At 31.7% G+C, this 27,897-nt stretch overlaps 2 protein-coding genes across 2 annotated transcripts; both read left to right on the forward strand.

Annotated features, from left to right (window-relative positions):
* Nucleotides 1–1,867: 1,867 nt before the first annotated feature.
* On the forward strand, nt 1,868–18,216 carry LOC143253548 (PI-PLC X domain-containing protein 3-like). Its single transcript, XM_076507606.1, has 2 exons — nt 1,868–2,482; nt 9,526–18,216. The coding sequence occupies exons 1-2, from the start codon at nt 2,323–2,325 to the stop codon at nt 10,419–10,421; spliced, it is 1,056 nt and encodes a 351-aa protein (XP_076363721.1). The 5' UTR covers nt 1,868–2,322; the 3' UTR covers nt 10,422–18,216.
* A 2,312-nt stretch (nt 18,217–20,528) lies between these two features.
* On the forward strand, nt 20,529–27,667 carry LOC143253544 (programmed cell death 6-interacting protein-like). Its single transcript, XM_076507595.1, has 2 exons — nt 20,529–20,807; nt 21,034–27,667. Exon 2 carries the CDS (start codon nt 21,204–21,206, stop codon nt 23,727–23,729), a length of 2,526 nt encoding a protein of 841 aa, XP_076363710.1. The 5' UTR covers nt 20,529–20,807; nt 21,034–21,203; the 3' UTR covers nt 23,730–27,667.
* Nucleotides 27,668–27,897: the final 230 nt, after the last annotated feature.

Consider the following 27,897-nt stretch of genomic DNA (forward strand, 5'->3'; position numbering starts at 1 on the left):
CATTGTTTTCGTGTTTTGCTGTTACTATATTCATAATCTCTACACAAGTAATTATGCATGCTATCTTTACACTCGAGATATATTTTAAAATTTCCAATTTTCATGAATTGCTAAATTATAAAGAGTAACTATCACTTAATAAATTTGGAGAAAAATCTAGTTTTATTTGCAAATAAAATAAACATGATTTGATATTAATTGCTTTTTCCCAGCTCAAATTATTCAAAGATCTGCTTGTATTTTCTATAGCAACACTAGTTTTCAATGAGATATGTGTAACATTCTGTGTAAGATTGCCAGCTATACTTTAATTCATCTCATTTTACCCTCCTAATAAAAGTTGTTTTCCTTTTGTAATGTGAGAACTTTCTACCAGATTTGTTTAAGTACAAAACTCCACTATATTTAATATCATGAATAAAAGTTTACAAACAGGAATTTTACTTGAATAAATGAAAATTGTGAATATTACATCTTTTTATACAGTACAAAATTATCAACTGTTTAGGGTATTCAATAAAATTTTAAAACCAGTTGTGTTGTCTTTGTTATTCATCTTAATAGTAAAAACATAATTAAATATTAGTTTGATGTTCAACAATGATAATGTTCCCAGTTAATAGTAACATTAATAGCAAAATTACAATGGGTTTATGTATATCAGTTTGAGCTTTATCAAGTATAATGTATGTTGTTGATATTTACTAAGATAAAATTATAATGATTATATATCAGTTTGGGCTATATAAAGGAAAATGTATCCAGTTTATGTATACCATAACAGTAAGAATATAATTATCATATGTAATTTTGGGCTACATAAAGGATAATGTGTTCAGCTCATGTTGACCATAATAGTAAGAATATAATGATCATATATCAGTTTGGGCTATATCAAGGATAATGTAATTGGGTCATATAAACTTTATTAATAAAAATATAATAATAAAGTATCAGTTTGGTGTTCATCAGGTTAATGTACCTAGTTAATATTGACCTTAATACTAAAACTATAATCATAAAGTATCAGTTTGGTGTTCATCAGGACAGTGTACCTAGTTAATATTGACTTTAATGCTAAAAATATAATCATTAAATGTCAGTTGGTATTCATCAGGATAGTTTACCCAGTTAATACTGACCTTAATACTAAAAATATAATTATGAGTTAATAGTTTGGTGTTCATCAGGATAATGTACTCAGTTAATACTGACCTTAATACTAAAAATATAATTATGAGTTAATAGTTTGTTGTTCATCAGGATAATGTACCCAGTTAATGATATCGGTAACTTAATAGGATAGTGCAGTCTACTTTAGTTCAAACAAATTAAAGCGTATGGCTCCATTTAACCCCAATTATTGAATTTATAAACACTCCCTTCCCACGTTATTACGGGGCCATAATTTCAGTATCATTTTTGAAATCCGTTTTGTTACGTTATCTGTTAAAACAACATAACGTACAGGCCAGGTAATAACATTAATAGTAAAATCATTAGTTATATAATATCACTTAATATTTATACAGTTAAACTGCCTTGTACATAGCCGTAAGCACGTTATAAGTGTTGTTAAGTAACGTAAAATGAATTAACTTCCATTCTTGGTAATTCTTAAATGGTAGGTCGAAACGTTGTTCTCTCTTTATTAGTAAAAGCCTTTCCAGCCGTTCTGATGTATTTTCAACTTCTAGTCCAAAAAGTAACAGTGATAGGGTTATCAACTCTTGTAAATTTAAATTACGGTTTTATTGTAAGGGCTGTCAATGAAAGTTCACATGATTTCGGCCACTTTCTGAGTATCTGTTACATTTGACCGCATAGACGGCACCTAATGGAAGTAAATTAAGACTTTGACAAAGGTTGATAATAAAACAAATATATTTTGTTTTCCAAGTATGACAGTTTCAACAGACCCTTGATAACACTTATTCAGTTACTGGCTCATTCTGTCTTGAAAATAATCCCACCTATTGATCATATTTTAACTCGTTGTCTAACTAACCTAATGACGCTTTACTAAGTAGTAGTATATCGACGTTCGAATAAACTAGAAAACTTTCACGTCAATTCTTCAGATCTTTCGAGAAGGTCTTCCAGGTTTGTTGATCCTAGCATTAGTATTAAAACCGCAGCTCCCTCTAGCTAGCGTATAACATACAGCATAAAAAATCTAGTACACAAACGGTATATAAGGTTATATTCTTGTTTGCCTACAGCCAATGAAATTTAGTTGAATTCTTCGGTATCTTCTCGCATTCGATTGTGTGGTAAATATATAGAAGCGCCACCATTTAGATAGTTAGTATAAACAACAAAATGGCAGAAGGAAGTGTGTCTAATTTGGAAAGTTATGTAAAGCATGAACACCTAGAAGTAGAAAGAGCAAATCTGGAACACAAGATAAAACTTGACCATTGGATGGAAAATCTACCCGAAAATCTCCATCATGTTCCTCTGTACTGCTTGGCTATTCCCGGTAAGTTGATATGTAATTTAAAACTAAGACTGCGTAGTGTACAGGGCGGGTCTTCTTTATTGTATTTCCATCTAGTCTAGTACTCCAGTTGTACGAACCCAGAAATATTTAGTTTTACATAACAATTTATAATATTGTTAAATGTATCAAAGCGCTAGTCAAGTAGTGTCGGTAATACTACATATATGTGGTAAAGTAATATTATATACACTGCCATATCCACACCATTGTGATAAAATATATTAAAACCTCACTACAGAAACCAAAGTATAACACTGGTGATGCAATAATTTGTTTTGTTTTCAGTAGGGAGGAGAGCGCAGATCAATGTTTCTCACAAATGAGAAATGTTATTAAATAAAACATAAATATGCTGTTAAAACTTGTCACCATCACGGGAATACATCACAGTAATACTAAGTACCTGAAAAAAGGTTGTTACAGTATGTAACAATCATGGGAATACATTACAGTGTTAGTAAGTAGCTGTAGTAGGTTGTTACAGAATATAACCATCAAGAGAATAAAGTACAGTATTAATAAGTAGCTGAAATAGGCTGTTATAGTATGTAACCATCATGATAATATATTACAGTTTGTAACCATGATTTGTTACTGTATGTAACCATCATGGGAATACATTACAGTATTACTAAGTAGTTGAAATAGGCTGTTACAGTATGTAATGATCATGGGAATACATTGCAGCATTATGAAGCTGAAATAGGCTTTTATAGTATGTAACAATCATAGAAGTACATTACAGTATTACTAAGTAGCTGACATATGTTGTTATAGTATGTAACCATGATGAAAATGCATTACAGTATTACTAAGTAGCAGAAATAGCCTGTTATAGTATGTAACTATCATCAAAATACATTACAGTATTACTAAGTAGTTGATAGAGGCTCTTACAGTATGTAACCATCATGGGAATGCATTACCATATTATTATGTAGCTGAAATAGGTTGTTGTAGTATGTAACCACAATTGTATTCCATTACAGTGTTACTAAGTAGCAGAAATAGGTTGTTACACTATGTATTCATCGATGGGATTCATTTCACTATTACTAAGTAGCTGAAATTGGTTTTTTCAGTATGTACCCATTATAGGAATACTTTACTTTATTACTAACTAGCAGAAATAGGCTGTTACAGTATGTCATCATCATAGGAGTACATTGGAGTATTGTTACTAAGTAGCTGTAATAGGCTGTTATAATATGTAAACATCATGGAAATACATTACAGTATTACTAAATACCTGAAATAGGTTGTAACAGTATATACCATCATCAGAATACATTAGAGTATTACTAAGTAGCTGAAATAGGTTGTTACAGTATACAACCATCATGGGAATACATTAGAGTATTACTAATTAGTTGAAATAGGTTGTTACAGTATGTCAGCATCATGGGAATATGTTACAGTATTACCAAGTGGGAGAAATGGTCTTGTATAGTATGTAACCATCATAGAAATATGTTACAGTATAACTATATAACTTAAATAGTTTTTTACAGTATGTTACTATCATGGTAATACATTACAGTATTATTAATACATCTCGATATATTCTTAACAAACAATGTTTGATTAAGATATGTCTAAATATTTAGTATTTGGTTAAATAATAGGATTTTAAAGGTACAAGATTTGCAAGTGTTTACTTATATAGTTATATTCCAGTAGATAGTAGATATTTTCATTGGTGAGCTTGTTATTATTGTAGTTAGTTATTTTCCAGTTGTTCATTGATTTGTTTATTTTAAGGTTTTTAAATACACTTTCAACAAGTCAACTTCAATGAAATAAATATATCTTGTTATATTAATATATATATATATATATATATATTATGTTAACATATATTTAAATATAATATTGGCTTCTGAGTTGCCTTCCAATTGTCCTATAACAAACATACTCTGATATTGGGTTCTGCTATTGGGTAGCTTTGTATGAATTATTTGATAAAAATAATTATGCTTACAGTTCAGATAATATAATTAACCTGTTTATTTCTTTACTGTTTCATACAGGTAGTGTTCACTTTTATATTTTACTTATTAAGCAATGATTCAATAGAAAAGCTAACACTAAGGGATTCCTAACTTATCTATAATCTTAGTTGCAGAATTTTTTGTTTATCATTGAGTAAAAGATATGCAGTCTAACGCACTAATTAAACTGTGGATAAATATACGTCATGATTCTCACTACATAACTCACTGGCTAATTAAACTGTGGATAAATATACGTCATGATTCTCACTACATAACTTGCTGGCTAATTAAACTGTGGAAAAATATACGTCATGATTCTCACTACATAACTCGCTGGCTAATTAAACTGTGGATATATAGATGTAGTGATTCTTACTGATACAATTGAATAAATCAGTGATTTATTTATTAATACAGTGAATGCCCCTACTGATAATTTTACAAGAATTACCAAGTTCTGACGAAATGTATAAAAATTACAGGGTAAACCTTTAATTAATCTGTGCTTGATTTTTGTCATCATTTCTAATCAGTTTGACCATCTTTCCTCAGGTCCCTTGACCTTAAGCTCTTTACAGAACAGGGTGTGGCTAAGTTGTGATTAAGATCTTTGTTTTTAATTTTTTCCATAATTATTTGTTCTCATCCAAAAGGTTAACTCTAGAATAAGGCATTAATATCCATAATTACAGTACAGCCCTTTTTGTTCCTTTGATTACAACAATAATCTGACAAATTTCTGTTTTTGTTGACCCTCCTTAATAATGGAGTAAGAAACATAGAGATCTAACCCTTAAAGAAAAAGTTTCCATTGTAGAATGCCATGATAAGTTACTAAACATTGGGCAAGGTAATGCAGCAGTGTGTTTGACAATTGTTGTGTAAAATGTTAAGAGATTGAACTGATACTGAGAGGAGAGCTAAACAGAAAGGAAATCTAAACTGTAAGAGAAAATGCAGTAGAAAAGATGACCAGATACAGTCAGCATTAAAACTTTGGTTTACTAATGTTTTTGAACAAGATGTTCATGTAAATTGACCAATGATGTAGTAGAAAACAGGATAGCCAGTTATGAAAATGGGAAAAGACAATTTTGCTGTAATTTATGGGTAGTTTAATTGTTTGGAAAATGTATAAAAACTTAATTGTGATGAGCAAAAGAACTTGGATTTTTCACCAGAAGAAACTTGTATTGGAGAAGAATGGACTAAAATGATTGCTGAATATTAGCCTGATAATGTTTACAGATGAAACTGGACTTTATTACTGTTCCTTGCCCGAACATACTTATTTGTTCAAAATTAGAGTGTGAAAAGCTTTAAAACTTCTAAAGAATGTGTGACATCCTATGCTATGTTAGTATGTATGGTAACAAAAGACAGCTTTTGGTGATCAGAAACACAAGAATCAGTGGTATTCTAAATGTGTTGACTACTGCTTAAACTCAACTGGTTGGATAACAGTTCTGACCTTTAATGACTGGTTAATGAAATGAGTTGAAACAGAACATTGTCCTGCTTGTTGACAACTGTACTGTACACTTTGCTAATGTGTCATTCAAACACATTAAGGTTTTACCTTATCTGCAGATATGAGTCATTGATCCAACTATACGATCAAAGAATTATCTAAGCATTAAAAGCTCATTACCATTGAGAAATATGCACTAGAACCTTAGAAAATATAGAAGACATGCAACAACTGAGTGCAAATGATTAAAAAAAAACCCAACAAACTAATCTCCTCAAAGCCCTGCACATTTAACTATGTCATAGAATCAAGTGTTTGAAAAGATAATTCAGAATTGTTTTAATAATTGGAGATTCTGAAAAGAAAACAAAGAAATTGTAAATAGACCACTTGACATGACTACAAATGGTCTTAATGCTTGGATAACAGTTGATCAAATTATTCATGTACATGCTAAGCTGAAATAGTCAGATGTTTGTCAGACAGTTACTCAGACAGAACCAGAATTGACAGAAGTACGTAAAATACAAGAAGTGCTGAAATGCATAAGGCACTTTGAGTTTTACAGCTTGGTGTACAAACACATCAGGTTTTATTAATGAATTGCTTTTATAATATATTAGACAATCAACTTTAAATGAATTTTTCTAATTCTTGTTGAGTTTTTCTTTTCTTTAATTATTTATAAATATAAAAACCCAGCTTTCAAACTTTAACGTAATGTGTTCACTAGCCTATATCAGTTAATGTTACTGTAACTACTGAATTTGTATTTTATTAGTCAACAATATCATTTGGTTGTTGTTATCAGTGCAACTGTGTTCTGAACTGATCACAATAATCAACATACAGTGTATTTGAATGGCTACTGATTCACTGTTGCTGGCATTTATATGATTTTCATCTATTACTTACTACATACTTGTTTAGATTATTGTTATAATCAAGATTACTTTCATTTAGAAAACAAGGATTTAGATTAAAACAATAAAAATATAGCTTAGTACATTTTCTCTTTGTGAATTTGGAAGCCCTTGAACAGTCCTAATGCACAAATAGATCAGCAAACTGATCTGTATACACCTAGTCTTTTTTTGTAGTTTTTTTTTTTTTAAGTTATGGTATACAACTGGGATGACTTATTGTCATCCAGTGTCCTGCTATCAAGGGACTATTCTTTAAGTAGGTGGTTGAGGAAGTCCACTAGCAGCTCTATTTTGGTGATCCTTTAAAAGTTGTCTCAACAGAAGCTATAGGAGATTGACTTTCACCAGAGTGAATTCTTCTCTCAAGTTTACCTTGTTGGCTGCTTTCTTGCCAACAAACTTTCAAAGATGATCACAGTGAATGGCCTTTGACTTGTACTGCATGCCCATCTAGATTCTATAAACTGCATTATTGATTTTTTTCAGGACAACATGCTCCAACGCCTGCTTCATTTTGGAGTCTGTTCTCTGTTGCAGTTGTGATTAAATAACTATACCATGTTACCTGTGATGGAAACCAGTTTTATTAGTATTGAATTCATAATGACTGTTCATTTCACCATTAACTTATTTCAGTCATTCTTGGGTAAGTTGTGCATGACATTTGTGGTGTTTCTTAACCTTTTTGTATGTTTGTTGTAAGACTGCTTGGTGACTGTCTAGTGGATGGGATTACAGGATTTCCAGTGACACTTTATTTACTTTCTCAAACATTAGTGATGATGGTGTGTTGCTTTTAGCTTCATGTACTGGTGTTTTGTAACTCAAGTTGAAATGAAACATTTTGATCACATATTTTGTCAACTACATTAATTTCTAGTCATATGGTTGAATCTTGACCATGTTGATGAAGGGTTGGTTTTGGCCTAGTCTTTTTTTTTTTAATTACTAGAATCTGGCGTATTTCTATAAAGAAGGTTAATTCAGATGAATGTCTCTGATGTTAATGATGTTCCATACCTCAGATCTTGAAACAAGTTCAGTTATGAGCTTTATTGCTAGAGCTTTTGGCTCATCAGTGTTAACATCATATATGTTTCTGATAATTTCATGAAATATTCCATCAAAACCATGATGTATTTATTCCCACTGTTAAGAAGCAGAAGACAACAGCTACTCTCTCTGGTGGTACTTCATGCTATTTATACTGTGTTGTACTTCAGGTTGGTAGTTATTTTTACTATCATGTGCTTGTCTATTTTTAAAGTTTTTATATTCCTGTTAAACTTGTCTTTGGGTGCTGTTCCATCATAGTGTATTGGTTTATCAATTGAATAATGCTATTGAACTAGCCATCTTTATTTTGGCACTTGGTGTGGTCGTGTCCTGGTTGGATTAGGCCAGAAAGGTTTTACATTCTCAGATGGTGAAGTAGTTTTGGTAATAGGTGTAGACCAAGTAAGTTCTGTTTCATATTTAGTAGTAAATGGTGTAAGTTTTCTGTACAATGAAGATGTGTTTTTACACTTGTTTGATTTTGTCATTTCAGCCTTTCTGTATTACAATTGTTCTATTTAATCTCTCTACATCTCCAGTAGTTTCAAGAATCTTGTTTTTAGTCAGATTTAGTCTTTTTTTTAAAATTTGTCTTTAAATATTACATCTCTATCTTTCAACTTCTTTTCATGACCTTTTTCTAACTGTTTCATCATATCCAGTAAATAATTTATTTCTCTTTATGCTTTTGTCATTCAGAACTATAAATAATTTTATTTTATTTTCACCAAAACAATCCTACTTTTGTTATAACATCTATCATTGTGTAATGTCTGTTTTGCTCAAGAGGATATTACATTAATACATAACATTTGGATTGGAAAGATTAGCATTGAATATTCTTCTTGATCGAGTTTGTTCTAATAAAGAAAAGAAAAAAGGTCATGAGGTGACTTATAAATGGATAAAAGAAGCTAATTTATCTATTGAAATCAGGTGTAAGCACTCAGAGCAGTTCTATTAAGAAACCATTAAGTGAAGACTTAGGTTTTAAGTATTTAGTTTGATGGTAGCATATTCCAAGAGAAATAAAGATGCAGCAGTAAGCATCTTCAAACAGAAGCAGTCGTTTGAGCAAGTACTTGCATTGTGTTTTCTGTTCGTTCTCTTATATATATTTGTTACATTTAAAGAAACTAGTCAAATTATCAAATACATAACACCCCCTCGTTTCATGATTGAATCTGTTTTTATTTGTGGGTTTACTTGTATTTCTCAAGAACATTTATGTTACTTCAAAATACTTTCAAACTCACCTGCACACTTTCCTCAGTTACACACTACTTAAATTACTAATTGAATTGCAAACAGACACAATACCTTATTAACTGAATAACTCGGTGATTAGTGCAGTAAAACAGTGAATGTTTGAATGATTACTGATTCACTCACTCTATCATTCTCATCTTCTAAGTAGTGCATGAAACTTGTATATTATTACAGCATTTTTGTATCGAGTTTCCTTTACCAAACAAATGTCTAAATCAGAATATTAGAAATATAGCTTATGCTTATGTTATGGTTACAGTATGGTTTTGTGAGCTTCTTTATAACATAAATAATTTTTCTCTCTAGGTTCCCATGAATCTGGAAGTTATTCTATTGACCCACATTCTGAGTTTAGCCCAGAAGAACATGACCGAGGAAAGTCTAAAATGCTGCATCTGGTAGGAAATATGACCAGGAAAGTTATTTATAATTGGAGAAGAACACAAGACATAACTTGTCAGAAACAGCTTCTTCGTGGGATTCGCTATTTCAGTTTCTCAGTTGCACCAAAAGAAGGTTCTTCAGAAATCTTTATTGTCTGTGGGTTGTATGGAATCCCTGTTTCTTTTATCTTGGCAGACATTAAAGAATTTATGGACTCCCACCCAAAGGAAATTATTCTGATTGATTTTGAACATTTTTTTGAAATGACCAATGAACATCATGAAAAACTGATGAAACAGGTAACTGAAGCATTTGGTTCCAAGGTGTGTCCATACCCTGAAGATCTAGAACAGGCAACCTTAGCTTGGATGTGGCAACAGGAATACCAGGTTATTACCTTCTATCGCCATGAAGTAGCCAAGGATCACCCTTTCCTCTGGGTGGATTGTATTGAAGGGGCTTCTCCTGATGCTCTACATATTTCTGATCTCATCTTTTTTCTTTCTCAGAATTACTTGAGAGAAAGAAATGACAGAACCTTCTATGTTTCCAAGGGTCATTTGACTCCAACGGTGGCCTTCATCCTGAGACATCCTCGGAGCTGTCTAAAAGATATGCTTGTCAGTACAACCCATGCAGCTCTCTATCAATGGCTGAAGGAAAAAACTGCAGGAAAATACGGTTTGAATATTGTCACGTGTGATTTCGTAGAATCTCACAAGTTTCACTTCTGTTTCATGGTTGTTGAAGTGAATTATTATGAACTGATGATTGCAGAACATGATAAGAAAAAAAAAATACATGGCCGTAAAATATAAACTCTCATTGTTCCAGTTTCTTTGTTTGTTTTATACTTCTGTGATGGTTTTCTTGTTTTTACTACTGTGTGCTGAATGTGCTTACACATTAAACAAATAATGCAGTAAAAGAATCAGAAGTAAGATAAAATATAAGTTATTTATAAACAGTCAGAGTTTAGATATGTAAATTTTGTGAAACATTATAATCAATGGTCTAAAGTTTTTTGTCTAAGATAAAATATAAGTTATTTATAAACAGTCAGAGTTTAGATATGTAAATTTTGTGAAACATTATAATCAATGGTCTAAAGTTTGTGGCAAAGTGCAAGTGTATGTTGAATCATGTATACAGGTGTATGTGAACTGGATGGAATGTGTATACAGGTGTATGTGAACAGGATGGAATGTGTATACAGGTGTATGTGAACAGGATGGAATTGTGTATACAGGTGTGTGTTAACAGGATGGAATTGTGTATACAGGTGTGTGTTAATATGATTAAATATTTCTACATTTATAAGCTACAGATATTCATGAGTGGTAAAAATATTTCTGTTAATGTGATTTTTATCACAAATTTTCTTTTCTTTTAAATAACCAGTTATGTTATTATGTGATAACACTACAAAATAAAGAAATATATATGGTTTAAAATATTTTCTAATGTTATCTAAGAGCTGTCTATGTTTATTTAATTTTGTTTTATCATTAATAGCTTGTTCCTATAGTTACTGAGAAAATACAAAGCTTGCCTGTCAGAGCACAAAATGATTATGTTGAAGTATGTTTCTTGGGTATATGTTAACTATGTTATTTTGTTATTGAACACTATTTTATTTTGTAACCAGTGTTCTGAAACACATAATTTTCACAAATTAAAATTTATATATATTAATGCTTTCTTCAGTGAATGGAATATGTTAGTATTACATTTTAGTTTTTAGGATGTAAAGGTAACAGAATTTTTTACCTATGGCTACAAGATTCATATAGGGTATATTTTTAGGATATAAAAGTAATGTGTACTTGTTTTCCCAAAAGTTCTAGAAATAGACAAAACTTTATAATGAGTTTGTTGGTAATTAACAAACACTTCTACCTAATCGTGTAGACAATTCTACCAAAACTACGCACATGTTGATCTCTACCAAGATATGTTAAAATTAACTGAGCCAATAATGTGTTTTTTGTACTAGCTTTGTGTGTGTGTGTTTTCACTGAGATAGTAAAACTAGTTATCTTTTTATATTTGTGAACATAAAGTTTATTTTAAACTTAACATTTCATAAAAATAGAAGCTTTTCTCAAACTTGTAATTGTGTTTTAACTTTTTATTTATATATATTAAAGTTGATTTTTTTAAAACTATTTACTTATTTTTTATGTTTTTTAAAAATTTAGTATTTTGACAAAGTGTACTTTTAAATCATTCGAGTATTGCATAAATAATGCACTAATTGTCTTACCACCTCCACTGGTGGAACAATGGTTAACTTATACAAACTTCCTGTGATACATCTTTTTATATTTATTTATTTATTTGTTGTTAATATTATTAATTTAACTTAATACTAACTCAGGTTTACTTTCTATACTTATTATAAGTAGTAATGATAGTATTAATCTAGTGTATGCCAACCTTATTAATAGCTGTAATAGGGTTGATCTATTGTTTGTAAGAAAACTTCATTTGATGAACTCATTTTATTAGTTAACTTTCAGTATAAAGTTGTGGTTGGAGAAACACTGTAGATTCATATAAAGAAAAGTATAGAAAGAGGAAACAAATCAAATATTTATCTAAAACATTGACATCAGAAGATTTAGTCTTTGTCAGTTTTCTTCAACTATGATTAGTGCTAATTCAGGTTGTTGTATAAGAAATAGTGAAATCAACAGATTTCTTATTCTTCAACGATGATTAATGTTAATTCTGGTTGTTGTCAGTTTTTGATTGTTTATATCCATTATATATAGCTGTAAGCACTGAGTTTTGTAGTATCCATGTGGTCCAGCATGCTGGCACCCTAAATCCAGAAATGAAAGTTAGGACTTTGAAATAACTTCTTTAATCCAATATTGACATCACACATCAAAGAAAATCTCAAACAGCTCTGATGCTGTAACACTCAGTACTACACCATTAATCAAAGCTATGAAACTTAATAATAATACTACCTTTGTTGTTAGAAAATGCATTTAAAATTAGGCTTAAGTAGCAGTGAACTGTGTTATGTAGTGCTACACATACATATGTCTAAGTTCATTGTATTTTGCTATCAATCAGGATATTGGACATTTTGAAAGTTGTTTCTCATACAACATTTTTTACTATTTTGTCTAAGAAGTAGAAAAATAAAAATCATTCACCATGAGTTTTTGTATTTGTACAAAATAATGATTTAGAAATTGTCTTACGATACTTCCCATATTCTGTAATATTTCCCAGATATATTGATGTTATATCTTTTTGATGTGGTATTTCAAACTTCTCTGATTCAAGATGTAAAGTTTACTTAATTTATTACATTATTGATGCTATGCACTATTTGTGTAGTGAATTGAAATACTTTCTATTTTTTATTTATGCTTCATTTTTAATGAACTCATGGATATTCAATATAAATAAATCCCTTGGGATTTAACTTTAGCTAATATATTAAACAAAATGCTTCAATATTGAACTTCTCTTGTTAGATGTGCTTTCATTTTGTTGCATTTATTCATGTATATTGAAGTATTGTTATAAAAATAGAGATAATAAATAGCTCACTACTTGTCTCAAATACTCTGAATATGAGATTACTACATCCCAAGATATAATAACATACTGTGTGATTTAACCGTACTTATAAAAACATAATAATGTATTGTGTGATTTAACCATACTCATCAAATCATAATAATGTATTGTGTGATTTAACCATACTCATCAAATCATCATAATGTATTGTGTGAATTTAACCATACTCATCAAATCATCATAATGTACTGTGTGATTTAACCATACTCATCAAATCATAATAATGTACTGTGTGATTTAACCATACTCATCAAATCATAATAATGTACTGTGTGATTTAACCATACTCATCAAATCATAACAATGTACTGTGTGATTTAACCATACTCATCAAATCATAATAATGTACTGTGTGATTTAACCATACTCATCAAATCATAATAATGTACTGTGTGATTTAACCATACTCATCAAATCATAATAATGTACTGTGTGATTTAACCATACTCATCAAATCATAATAATGTACTGTGTGATTTAACCATACTCATCAAATCATAATAATGTACTGTGTGATTTAACCATACTCATCAAATCATAATAATGTACTGTGTGATTTAACCATACTCATCAAATCATCATAATGTACTGCGTGATTTAACCATGCTTATCAAACTATAAAAAAGTTCTGTGATTTAACCATACTTATCAAACCATTATAAGGTAGTGTAATGTATTTTACTCTCACTGCACAATACAAGACATTACCTTACCGTACCTTTCAAATACAAGACATTACCTTACCGTACCTTTCAAACACAAGACATTACCTTACCGTACCTTTCAAACACAAGACATTACCCTTACCTTACCTTTCAAACACAAGGCATTACCCTGCCATACTTGTCAAATACAAGATATTACCCTTCCATACTTGTAAAATACAAGACATTACCTTACCATACTAGTCAAATATGAGATATTACCTTTCCATACTTTTCAAACACATTACCTTGCCATAGTTGTCAGGTGCAGAATATTACCTTACCATACTACTCAGGGTGTAGTATTTTAGAGTTAGTGTGTCATTCTCTTCATAATGCAGGATTTTTTTGTGATTTCACTGTATTTTCAAAGATTATAATTAACACTTTGTTATATCTTGATTTAAATATTACAATTATCACTGGGATATATCATAAATAGTTGTCAATAAAACACCAGTACTAACTTAATGCTTTTACAAATGTTCAAAGATGTGCAATAAGTATGTGAATTAAATAGTTTACATCTCTCACACTGAATAATCACCACAGAAGTTATATAGTCACTCTGTATTCATGATACACTGAATAATCACCAAATAAGTTAAACAGTCGCCTTGTATTCGTGATATACTTAATAACAACAACAGAAGTTATAAAGTCACCCTGTATTCGTGATATATTTAATAACCTATGCAGAAGATAAATTGTTGAGTTGTGGTTAGAATATACCAACTAACTAACACAAAAGTTAAAAGAGTCGCCCTGTATTCGTGATATACTGAATAACCACCATTGAAGTTATACAGTTACACTGTATTTGAGACAAACTGATTAACAATCACAGAAGTTAAACAGTCAGCTTGTATTCCTGATACACTCAATAACAATAACAGCAGTTACAAATTAATTCTGTATTCATGATATATTTAAAACCACCACAGAAGATAAACAGTTACCCTGTATTCATGATGTACTGACTAACCACTACAGAAATTAAAAATTCACCCTTATTCATGATGTACTGAATAACCACCACATAAATTAAAAATCACCCTGTATTCATGTTATACTGAATAACAATCACTGAAGTTATACAGTCACCCTGTATTCAATATGTTCAGAATAACCACCACAAAAGTGAAACAGACACCCTTTATTCATAATATGCTGAATAACCACCATAGAAGTCATACATTTGCCTTGTTTGTATGATATACTGAATAATCACAACAGTAGTTAAAAAGTCACCATCTATTTGTGATATACTAAATAACCACCACAGAAGTTAAACAGCACCCTGTATTTGTGATATACTTAATAACCACCACATAATTGAAATAGACACATTGTATTCGTGATATACTGAAAACCATCACAAAAGTTAAACACTTACCCTGTATTTATGATATACTGGATAACCACCACTGCAGTCCCTTTTATTCACGATACACTTAATAACCACAACAGAAGTTAAACAGACACCATGTATTCGTGATATACTGAAAACCACCACAGAAGTAAACCATCACCCTGTGATAGTGATATATTAAATAACAACCACAGAAGTTAAACAGTCACAGTGTATTCATGATATACTAAATAACCATCAGAGAAGTTAAGCAGTCACCCTGTATTCAATATATACTGAATAACCACCACAGAAATGGAATAGTCACCCTCTATTTGTGATATACTATCTCAAGAGATGTTAAACAGTCACTCGCCTTTCATGATATACTAAATAATAACCATCACAAAAGTTAAACAGTCACCCTGTGATCATGAAATACTAGATAACAAACACAGAAGTTAATTAGTCACAGTGTATTCGTTATATACTAAATAACCATCAGAGAAGTTAGAGTCACCCCATATTCATGATATATAGAATAACCATCACAGAAGTCAAACAGTCACCCTGTAATCATGATATACTGATTAACAACCACAGAAGTTACACTGTCTCCCTGTGTTCAGTATAAACTGAATAACCACCAAGGAAGTGAAACAGTCACCCTGTATTTGTGATATAATAAATAACTACTACAGAAGTTATAGAGTCACCCTGTATTTGTGATATACTAAATAACCACCACAGAAGTTAAACAGCCACTTTGTGTTTAAGACATACCCAATAATCACCGAAGAAATTAAATGTTCACCCTGCATTTGTGATATTCTAAATAACCACCCTAAATAGTCACCCTGTATTCATGATGTGCTGAATAACTACCACAGAAGTTAAATAGTTACTCTGTATGCATGGTATACTGTATACCCACCACAGAATTTATACAGTCACCTTTTATTCATGGTATGCTGAACAACCACCACAGGAGTTAAACAGTTACCCTGTATTCATGATATACAGAATAACTACCACAGAAGTTAAACAGTCATCCTATATTTGTGATATACTAAATAACCACCTAGAAGTTAAATAATCACCCTGTATTCATGATATGCTGATTAACAACCACAGAAGTTAAACAGTAATTTTGTATTCATGATATACTAAATAACCACCACAGAAATTAAAAAGTCACCTTGTATTTACCATATAGTGAGTACTCACAACAGAAGGTAAACAGTTATCCTATATTGAATATATATTGAATAACCACCACAGAAGTTAAACAGTCACCCTCTCTTTATGATGTACTAAATAACCATCACAGAAATTATACAGTCCCCATTTTTTTTATATATATAGTGGATAACCACTGCAGAAGTTAAACATTCACTCTGTATCCATGATATATTGAATAAGCATGACAGAAGTTAAAGAGTTACTCTGTATTTGTGATATACCAAATAACCCTCATAGGAGTTATACAGTCACCCTGTATTCGTGATATACTGAATAACCAACATAGAAATTAAATAGTTGCCCTGTATTCGTGATATGCTGAATAACCACCTCAGAAGTTAAACGTCACCCTGTACTGGTGATACACTAAATAAATAGATGAAATATAACAAAATGGAAAGATATATACCAGCATCAACTGTGGTATATTTATTTACCAAATGTAATTAATTACACTAGCACCAACTGTGGTATATGTATTTACCAAATGTAATTAATTACACTAGCATCAACTGTGGTATATTTATTTACCAAAGTAATGAGTTATACCAGCACCAACTTTAGTATTTCTTTTCAAAATTCACTTAGACATCTAGTAGAAATTTAGAATTAAATACTCTGCTGTTAAATATATTGTAAAAATTGCATTCTGATAACTAAGAAGCTGACTGTAACAGATATATAGATAACAGTTTTTTCCTACGTTGTGTTTTTACATAAATATAACTCAAAGAAAATTCTTACTTCAAAAATTGTTAAGAGTGTTTGTTGGTTTTTTGTAGATTTTTGGTAGGTCTTGCAGAAGGATTGACTTTGTAGATCAGCAGAGAGATTCCATATCTTTTAAACTTTTAAATTTATCGTCTAAAATATCTTATTTACAAAGTTTCTGAGTGTACTTATCCAGCTTTAGAGAAATTTGAAAATCATATTAGAAATGTGATTATAAACTAAAACTATGTTCACTACTTTGTTTAGTTATTGAGTAAAAACTGATATGTTATAGGTCAAACCACCGAACTAAGCAGTGTGTGATATCCACAATGGTATATGTATATATATATGTGTGTGTGTGTGTGTAGTTTATATCTTATTGTCTTCAGTGGTTTGATCTACAACATAAGTCTTTCAACAACCAGTACGCATAATTTTCCACAGTTTTATATTAAAAAAGTGGTAAAGGGAAAGATAGAACGTAAGATATAAGATATTTCAGATACACTTCAAAACAGAAATTTTTCAGTGTGAAAATTTAGAACAACTTGAGATCTGAATTCCTTCGTGAGATGTATAGAGACCTGAGCTATGAGCAGACTTTCCTAAGATCCTGTGTTGATGAGAGACAAAATACTAAATCAAATACTGTGAACTGTAGTTTCAGAATGTGAACAGATTGATATGTTTATGTAGTGGAAGGTTGTTTCTGTTAGATTCTTCTAAATCTTCATAGACTCTAGTTTTTAATTGGTGTTTTATTTTACCAAAGATTAAAATGTTATTGTTTTCTCTTCTATCCACAGTCATTACTGTTGATGACTTCTAACAGCTGTGATTTATTTAACAAATACTTCAAATACTATAGATAAATGTTCAACCTGATTAAACGTATGTAGTAATTAAAGCATGTTTACAGTGTTCAACGTGATTAAGCGTATGCAGTAATTACAGCATGTTTATAGTGTTCAACTTGAATAAACGTATGTAGTAATTATGGCATGTTTATTGTGTTCAATCTGATTAAACATATGTAGTAATTAAAGCATGTTTATAGTGTTCAACACGATTAAGCGTATGTAGTAATTCGGGCATGTTTATCAACCTGAGTAAATGTATGTAGTAATTAAAGCGTGTTTATAGTGTTCAACCTGATTAAACGTACGTAGTAATTAAAACATGTTTATAGTGTTCAATCTGATTAAACATATGTAGTAATTAGGGTATGTTTATCTTTGTTTTTGAATGAAACTTTAACCATAATGACGTGAAACCTGTAACAGTTATTTCAAAATTCTACTCACGAAAACACGGAAATTGAAGAATCTCGCTTGTCTCTTTTGAGATTATCGGAATGACCACTGATAATACAAGTCTTTAGGTAATACACTTGAGATTATCGGAGTGACCACTGGCACTGCATGTCTTTAGGTGGGCCTGGCATGGCGTAGCGCGTTAAGGCGTACGCTTCGTAATCTGAGGGTCGCAGGTTCGCGCCCGAGTCGCGCCAAACATGCTCGCCCTCCCAGCCGTGGGGGCGTTATAATGTGACGGTCAATCCCACTTTTCGTTGGTAAAAGAGTAGCCCAAGAGTTAGCGGTGGGTGGTGATGACTAGCTGCCTTCCCTCTAGTCTTACACTGCTAAATTAGGGACGGTTAGCACAGATAGCCCTCGAGTAGCTTTGTGCGAAATTCCAAAACAAACAAACAAAACAATCTTTAGGTCATCCACTTTGAGATTAACGGAGTGACCACTGATAATACACATCTTTAGGTTATCTACTTGAGATTAATGGAATGACCACTGGTAATAAACACCCTCAGGTCATCTACAATAGTCACCTTTTTATCTCAATATTTTATATATTTATATTACACAATTACGTGGCCCTCGGTGATTCAGTGATAAGTGTCACGCTTACAATTCTGAAATTAGGGTTTTGATACCTGCGTTGGACAGAACACAAATAGTCCATTGTGCAGCTTTGTGCTGAATGAAAAACAAAGACATGGACTATATAAGGTCAAATATCAGACGAAGATCAACAATAAATCAGGATATAGATTCGACGTATGAGAAAGTCAAACAGACAAACAAAAATCAGATACAAAAAAACAAACGATATTATTGTTGTGAATTAACAAACTACATTGAAAGCTATTGATGAGATGTTTCTTTGAACTTAACTACAAACCTATACAATGGGCTATCTGCCCATTTGCTTACCAATTTTTATCGAAACCCGGTTTCTAGCGTTACAAGCCCGTAGACATATCGCTGTGCCAGTGGGAGGTAGGTCAACAGTGCTGGTAGAAAAGTGAGCACTTATAAAATACCTTTTTAATTAAATTCCCAACAGTGTGTACTAATATGCTTCGAAATAATGATAACGATAGTGATAAATCAGTTGATTTTAAAAGCCATCACCTTCAGGAATAACCAACTCTGAAAGTAACTTAGAATTAAAAAGAGCCAGGATTCTTCAGTGATTTTTTACCGCATCGTTTTGTTTAACTTAGTTTTAAATTGTCGTATTTGTATATATTGTTTTTTTCACACTTCATGGTAGAACAGAAACTTCTAACAAGTTAATAAACAAATCAACTAGAACCGTTTCTTGATGTTTTGTTATTAAGTTAGAGAATGAGATCTCTATTCTCTGTCCAGTTTTGACCATTATCAATCGTTATACGTAACATCGAAGGGCGTGAAATTAATAATGTTTTCTTAGTGGACAATTGTCCATCTGCACTCTGTACACCTTGGAAAGTAAAATCTCAAACTTTATGTTGTAAGCCCGTGGATGTGGCGCTAAGCCTCATGGGAACTTTAAATTTTAATCCTTTTTTAAATTGACATTTACGTATGAAAAGAAATATCATATATCCGTTTTAAGTTGGGTTTCTTAAAGTACAGTTTTTCTAGTGTCGTTATACCTGACACTTTTTGCCACACATATTTCACAACGGGAAGTAAGTAACAATTCAATCTCATCAAAACACTTGCATGACCATGACGTCACCTCACCTTTTGTCATACATATCTTAGTCATAGCCAGTTTTCATTTCTTATTTTTGTATCTCAGAAAAAGCATTACACCAAATATTTATCTTTCCACAAATCATAATTATGTTTTAAGCTTATACTGCTAACAAATCTTCAATAGGAATTTATTTCAAAATTAATGTATAACCTCATTCAACTTATAACTTTTTTTTTTTTTACAAATATCTAATTACGTATGCGTTTAAGCTTTTTATAGAGGGAAGCGAAGTGAAAAAAATAACATACCTTTAATCAGTTTGTTTGTTTAAATTTTGCGCAAAGCTTCTCAAGGGCTATCTGTGCTAGCCGTCCCTAATTAAGTAGTGTAAAACTAGAGGGGATGTAGTAGTAAAAAAACAGCAATAATGTGCCAACATTATTACACACCAAAGATTACAAGATTAACAAAATATAAAAGACGGTACTAGTTTCGACAGGCCAAACGTTTTATTCTCAGCGAGAAATAACTCAGATTTATGAAGAAGAAAGATCCATCTTTCGAAAGCGCTTCGGATATGGTGTTTTTGCTTCAACTCTTAATCAGTAAGTAAACTCAAAACAAAACTATTAAATTAATTAATTAATTGTTTTGATATTATAATACACATATGCTAAAAATAACACTTTTTGTTAACGTTTAAAACGATTAATTTGTGTTGATATTTAATGAGTAATTTTTGTTCTTGCGTACGATATTATTACTTTGTAAAAAAAAAAAAAAAAAGAAATAATATTATTAAAATACTTTATTTATTATAAACTCGTCTAGGTGGCCACGATATTGTTAAAGTTGACGTCACCTGACTCTCTCAAAGGAAGTATCACGGGCATTCTAATTAGATGAGTGTGTTAGACTAGTTGAGTGGGGTGTAGCTTAACAAAACAATAAAGTTCAGTTGTTTAATATAACTTAGGAAATATTATTTTCTGAGGTTTAAAATGGCAAATTTTATTGCTGTACCATTCAAGAAGACGTCAGAAGTTGACATAATCAAGCCTTTGAAAAATTTAATATCGTCCTATTGTACAGCTGATGAGCCAGTCGACTTCAAGGAATCTTTGAAAGAACTGAACAAGCTTCGAATAAACTCTACGTGGAGAACTCTCGACAAAAATGAAAATTCACTGCAAGTAATGTGTAGATATTATGATCAGATTACAGTACTTGAAGGAAAATGTCCACCTTCAGATGTCCAGATCCCTTTTCGATGGAAAGATGCCTTTGACAAGGGATCTTTTTTCAGTGGATCGACCAGTCTCACTCTTTCAAATTTATCATACGAAAGAATTTGTATCCTATTTAACATAGCAGCAATGGAAAGTCAGATCGCTGCAAGTCAGGGAAATGATTTGTCTAATGATGCTGCTCTCAAATTTGCAGCCAAGTATTTTCAACAAGCTTGTGGACTTTTCCAGTATCTGAAAATAACAGTTCTTTCAATTGTTCAGCAGGAGCCTACACCAGATATTCAGCCTGATACTCTTGGGGCTCTTCAAGCTTTGATGTTAGCCCAAGCACAAGAAAGTTTTTTTCATAAAGCAGCAGCTGATAATATGAAAGATGCCATAGTTGCCAAGGTGGCATCACAGTGTGAAGAGCTGTATGCTGACACCCTTAAACAGCTCCAGAAGGAATCTTTGAAACAACTTTGGGATAAAGAGTGGATTCCAAATGTTGCAGGAAAACAAGCAGCTTTCCATGCTGTATCAGAATACCATCAAGCCCTCGTGTGCAGAAGCAAGAAAGAAGTTGGTGAAGAATTGGCACGACTCCAACATGCTAATGAGCTGATGAAAGCGGCTGAGACACGAGGATCTACAACTTATAATTTCAGTGATTATGTGGGGAAGATCAATAGAGCTTACCAAGAAGCAAAAAAAGATAATGATTTCATTTACCATGCTCGCATCCCTGATGTTAAGTCATTGCCTCCTGTTGGTAAAGCTGCACTTGCAAAACCAACACCCATACCTGAGAAATTAAGCTTGAAATTCCAAGACTTGTTTAGTACATTAATGCCTGTCCCAATCACTCAAGCTATTCAAGCTTTTGATGTTCGAAAAACTGAGGTTGTGAATCAAGAAATTGGAAAAATGAGAGAACAAACACAGATGATGAATGGCATTCTTGCCTCTCTGAACCTTCCAGCTGCTATTGAAGATTCAACTGGAAGTGCATTGCCACAGTCACTCAAAGACAAAGCTAAGGCTGTTAGTGAAGCTGGTGGAATCCAGACAATTCAGAATCTAATAACTGAGCTTCCAGCCTTGTTACAGAGAAACCGGGAAATATTAGATGAAGCTGAACGAATGCTTAATGAGGAAGAAGCATCAGATAACCAGTTTCGAAACCAATTTAAAGAAAAGTGGACCAGAACCCCATCCGAAAAGCTAAATCAGCCATTAAAGGTTCAGACAACAAAGTATAGGGAGATAATTGAAAATGCTGTTAAAGCAGACAGTGTTGTTAAAGATAAGTTTAATATGCACAAGAATAGCATTGAGCTCTTGAGTCTTCCTGAAAGTGAAATTTGTGATAGACTTCCTTCTGCCAGTCCAGTTTCTTCACTAGGGAATAGCCCTAGTGTTCAGAAATTGAAAAAACTTATGCAGGAAGTAGAACAGATAAAGTCTGAGAGAGAGAATCTTGAAAACGAATTCCAAAATGCCACCATAGACATGAAAACTAAATTCATGGATGCTCTGGCTCAAGATGGTTCTATAAGTGAACAAGCAATTTCTGCTGAAACTTTGGGAGAAGTGTTTGGGCCATTACAAAAGAGAGTTCGGGAAAATCTTGAACACCAGGAGAAAACCATGGCAGAAATACAGCAAGTCAACACTGCATTCTGTCAGGAAAAACAAGACAATCAGAGTTCAGTAACTCGAGACACAATGATGAAAGATTTGGCTGCTGCCCATGATGCATACATGGAATTGAAGAACAACCTAAAAGAAGGCATCAAATTCTACAATGACTTAACACAATTATTGGTGAATTTTCAGAACAAGATTAATGACTTTTGTTTTGCACGTAAGACAGAGAGAGACGAGTTGTGTAAAGAACTGCAACAGAGTATTGCCAACCAACCAACAGGACCAACTCCATCTTTGCCATCTCATCATTCTGGTATGCCCAATAACAAACCTAAAGAAACCGAATCACCACAGACAGCACCCCAGAATGCATCAGCACCTGCTTCAGTCCCATACCCTATCCAGAATAACATGCCACAGCCACAAGGTGCATCTTTTGTGCCCTACTCACAGTTTCCAACTTACCCAACTTATGCAACAATTCCTCTGCCGAGGGGTTACAATCCTTATGGTTATACCCAACAACCTGGTATGCCTACTGTCTATCCACCAGCTCCCACTACTTATCTACCATATGGTCAGTATCCAAACTATCCTCCCAGTACTGGGGGTTACCCATATCCAAATCAGCCATGGAATCCACAGTGAATCAAGACACATCTTGACTGGAGGTTGAACATCTAACCTTCTGTTACTGTAGCAAGAATACTATTATTGTGGCCTTCAACATATGTAAATGTTTGGTGCTGAGCAATAGTAGTTGACCAATATGAGTCTGTTCTGTCATATTTAGTATAAGTTACTTCTTCCTAGCCCATGTAGATGAAACTGTTATCTTCAATTCAGTCTCTTTTGGTAACCAGTGAACCTGATAAATTAATTGGATTACTGGGAAATTTTCTTACATCAAAACTCAACCTTCTAATAATGGGCTGTTTTCATAAAAGTGATGTATTCTTGGTTGTGGTGCCAAATACACATTTCTTAGGAATTACATCCTGTCTGTTTTTGTTTAAGATAAAGTTTGTATTGGTAATGATTTCACTAAGTAAGGATGTTTGAATTCTTGTGATTTGATTTTGATTTCACTTGTTAAGGATGTACTAAACTGTAATGGTTTCTATCCCTAGTTATAGCATTAGATACTCTAGTCTCCAAATGTTTTAAAAACACATCTTGCTTTCTACCGAAACTGGTTTGGTTTTGGTTTTCATAGAAACCAAGAGTTCATAACAAGTGATTTTCTTAAAGAACATGGGAAAGATATTTTGACATGTTTTATTGATATGAATGTTTCATTAAGATAATCACTTGTGAATTGACTTTGAAATGGAAATTACTTTGTTTTCACATTTATTTACAGATGTTATGTCTAATGATTCAACATGAAATACACTTTGAGTTTTCACAATTATATTACTAACCTTCATTTATATATAAGACCTTTCTTAATTATCATAAATTATTCTTTAAAATAAAAAAAAAAATCCATATTTTTTCTTAGAGATATCTAGAAACTCAGAAGCCACAAAAACATTTTAGAAATTGTGTGGTCTTGTATTTGAAATGCAAACAGGTAATGTTAATGAATTACCAGCCACAGTTACATTAAGGAAATAAATATAAGAATATATTAAGTTAAAGTAGAGACTGTTTTAATTTTAAGGCAGAATTTAGGAACATTAGGGCTGCTAAACTTCATAAAAACCTGTGGAAGCAGAAAAGTTTTGGTTATATTCTAATGTTTACTTATGACAGATATTCACAGCTTGTTCTAATTAATAACTGCACATTATTATAAAACAACTGCTGACTGGATATCTAGGGATAGTTGTATGAATGCCTTTAATATAAAACAACTGTTGACTGGATGTCTAGGGTTAGTTATATGAATGTCATTAATTTAAAACAACTGTTGACTGAATATCTAGGGTTATATAAATGTTATTAATATAAAACTGTTGACTGGATATCTAGGGTTAGTTATATGAATGTCATTAATATAAAGCAACTGTTGACTATTTCTAGGGTTAGGATAGGAATGTAATTATATGTTCTACCTTAATAGATGAATGAAATATTTTAATGTTTATCAGTGAAATTGGTTTCATATTCTCTTATTTCTGATGTCAGTAAACCTTTTACTTTGTCTTCCACTTAAACAGCTGTTTATATATTATAAGTATAAACATTTAGATACATAGGTAAATTTGATATTTTTGTGTAGAATTATTACAAAAATGAGTTTTATTTTCTGTTCACAACTAAAATGAATAATTACTAGTAGTAGCAAATAGTGTGGAATTAAACTTTATACTGCTAAAGGTTTAGAACAAAACTTGCTATATTTGAAGAAGATGGGGGAAAGTAACTTATAAACAAAGTTTTTCAGTTCAAAATGTTCCATCTTTAGAGAAAAGGTAAATTTTGATACAAATGTTGATTGATGTGTAGTCATCAGTTTGGAAATTGTTGTTGTTAAATACTTTATTTACTTTAAATTGTTGATTTTAAATCAGGATAAATCTAATTAGTATGAAAATTGTATTTCTTAACAAGCTAAGACAGTAAATGTCTGTATACTGTAAGGTTAATGTGTAAATTGTGAAGTATTTACTTTTTGATAAATGTCAATCATAGCTCACTGTAGATAAGGTTAGTGGTTTATTATATGTTCATAATGCACTGTTTCATTACCAACATTGATGTTATGTATATTAGAAATTTCATTATTTGAATCAGTAATTGTAGAGTTATCTTTATAGATTGAATTAGATTCAAAAAGTCAGTAGCTATCAAGTCATAAACTAAGACATGTAACTTGAGAGATAATAAAGTATGTTAAAGAGATAATTGTAATGATTTAGTTTGTTGACATTATAAAATATCTTTGTCTCAGTTGCTTTCCTTTACAGATGTTTTCTACTATTTGGAATTCTTAATATCAGAATGTTACATGCATTTATTATATTATATGCCCAAACCTTTAAAATATTTGTTATGTACAACATCTACATTGTGAGGCATGGTGGTCTGTTGTACCTTGATCAGTTTACACTCCATCTGTAGCATGGTGTTACTTGTAGCATCACTTACAGACTGAATATATTTGTTAAGCTGTTTACATTTAATTGGTGGTATGGTCATATTTGTAGTATGAGCTGTGTCATGGGTTTACATCAAACAGATTACACTTGGTGTGTTGTTACTCGTAACACAAGGTATATAGTGAGCTTACGTCAAACAGCTTACACTTGGTGTGTTGGTACTCGTAACACAAGGTATATAGTGAGCTTACATCAAACAGCTTACACTTGGTGTGTTGTAGTATGAGCTGTGTCATGGGTTTACATCAAACAGATTACACTTGGTGTGTTGTTACTCGTAACACAAGGTATATAGTGAGCTTACATCAAACAGCTTACACTTGGTGTGTTGTTACTCGTAACACAAGGTATATAGTGAGCTTACATCAAACAGCTTACACTTGGTGTGTTGTTACTCGTAACACAAGGTATATAGTGAGCTTACATCAAACAGCTTACACTTGGTGTGTTGTTACTTGTAACACAAGGTATATAGTGAGCTTACATCAAACAGCTTACACTTGGTGTGTTGTTACCGTAACACAAGGTATATAGTGAGCTTACATCAAACAGCTTACACTTGGTGTGTTGTTACTCGTAACACAAGGTATATAGTGAGCTTACATCAAACAGCTTACACTTGGTGTGTTGTTACTCGTAACACAAGGTATATAGTGAGCTTACATCAAACAGCTTACACTTGGTGTGTTGTTACTCGTAACACAAGGTATATAGTGAGCTTACATCAAACAGCTTACACTTGGTGTGTTGTTACTCGTAACACAAGGTATATAGTGAGCTTACATCAAACAGATTACACACTTGTTCAGAGTAGTTACTTGTAACACAAGGTATGTTGTGGGTTTACACAACCTTAATTAATATTTGACTTTTGTACTTTACTAAACATGTCTGATTATAGATATTTAATTTTTCCTTATATACTGATATTATTTGTTTTGTGACAACTGATTAACTTTCATGGCTATATAGAAACTTTAAAATTCGCTTAATGTGATGAGTGTTAGAAACTGGTAGTTGGGAGTTGAAGATAACAGGTCCATATGTTGGTATAATGCACTTTATTTGCCACTTTACAGTTGAATATTTTAGGTGCTGCTGTGTAATAGAACACTGAGAATGACATTATGGTGGTAACGTGTACAGAGATCTTATTCCTGTACACTTGTTGCTTGTTTACTTTGTATGGCTGTTTGATAAGATGCTTCGACTAATAAAAATTTTCCATTCTTAGTTCTAACTACTAGATTAGGTCTCAGCAAATTTCTTTAATAAACATATTGAGGACCAAGTAAAATACGAGAATGTTTGAATGTTATGATTGTAAGAATTTATGGAGTTTTACCCAAACTCATACATTAAGGCCTGTTTAAGTAGTAATATTAAATACAATACAATTCTGTGTTGCTGTTTTTTAATGTATATTAAATTTTTTTATGTATATCCTGGCTCTGTTAAATAAAAAATTGAATAAAGTGTTATATTTGAAATGTGTTATATTTATGGGATATAAAGGTATATAAAATCAAGAGAGAGTGAGACAAGGAATTGTTAATGTTCTTGGAAAAATAAATGTTTAAACTTATTGTTTTTCAACATTACAGTTTCTTGAATTTATTTATATACATATTTCAGGCTAAAATCATTGAGAACACTAACAGGCTAAGCTGAAACTTTCTAATATTATGCATGATTTTTTTTAAAGATGA

The sequence above is a fragment of the Tachypleus tridentatus genome, chromosome 6 (genome assembly GCF_004210375.1).
Source record: "Tachypleus tridentatus isolate NWPU-2018 chromosome 6, ASM421037v1, whole genome shotgun sequence".
In the NCBI taxonomy this organism is placed as follows: Eukaryota; Metazoa; Arthropoda; class Merostomata; order Xiphosura; family Limulidae; genus Tachypleus; species Tachypleus tridentatus.

Coding starts and splice junctions, on each gene's coding strand:
- LOC143253548 (XM_076507606.1), top strand. CDS start 2,323: ATGGCAGAAGGAAGTGTGTCTAATTTGGAAAGTTATGTAAAGCATGAA. Junction 2,483..9,525: donor GTACTGCTTGGCTATTCCCG/GTAAGTTGATAT, acceptor TTTTCTCTCTAG/GTTCCCATGAATCTGGAAGT.
- LOC143253544 (XM_076507595.1), top strand. CDS start 21,204: ATGGCAAATTTTATTGCTGTACCATTCAAGAAGACGTCAGAAGTTGAC.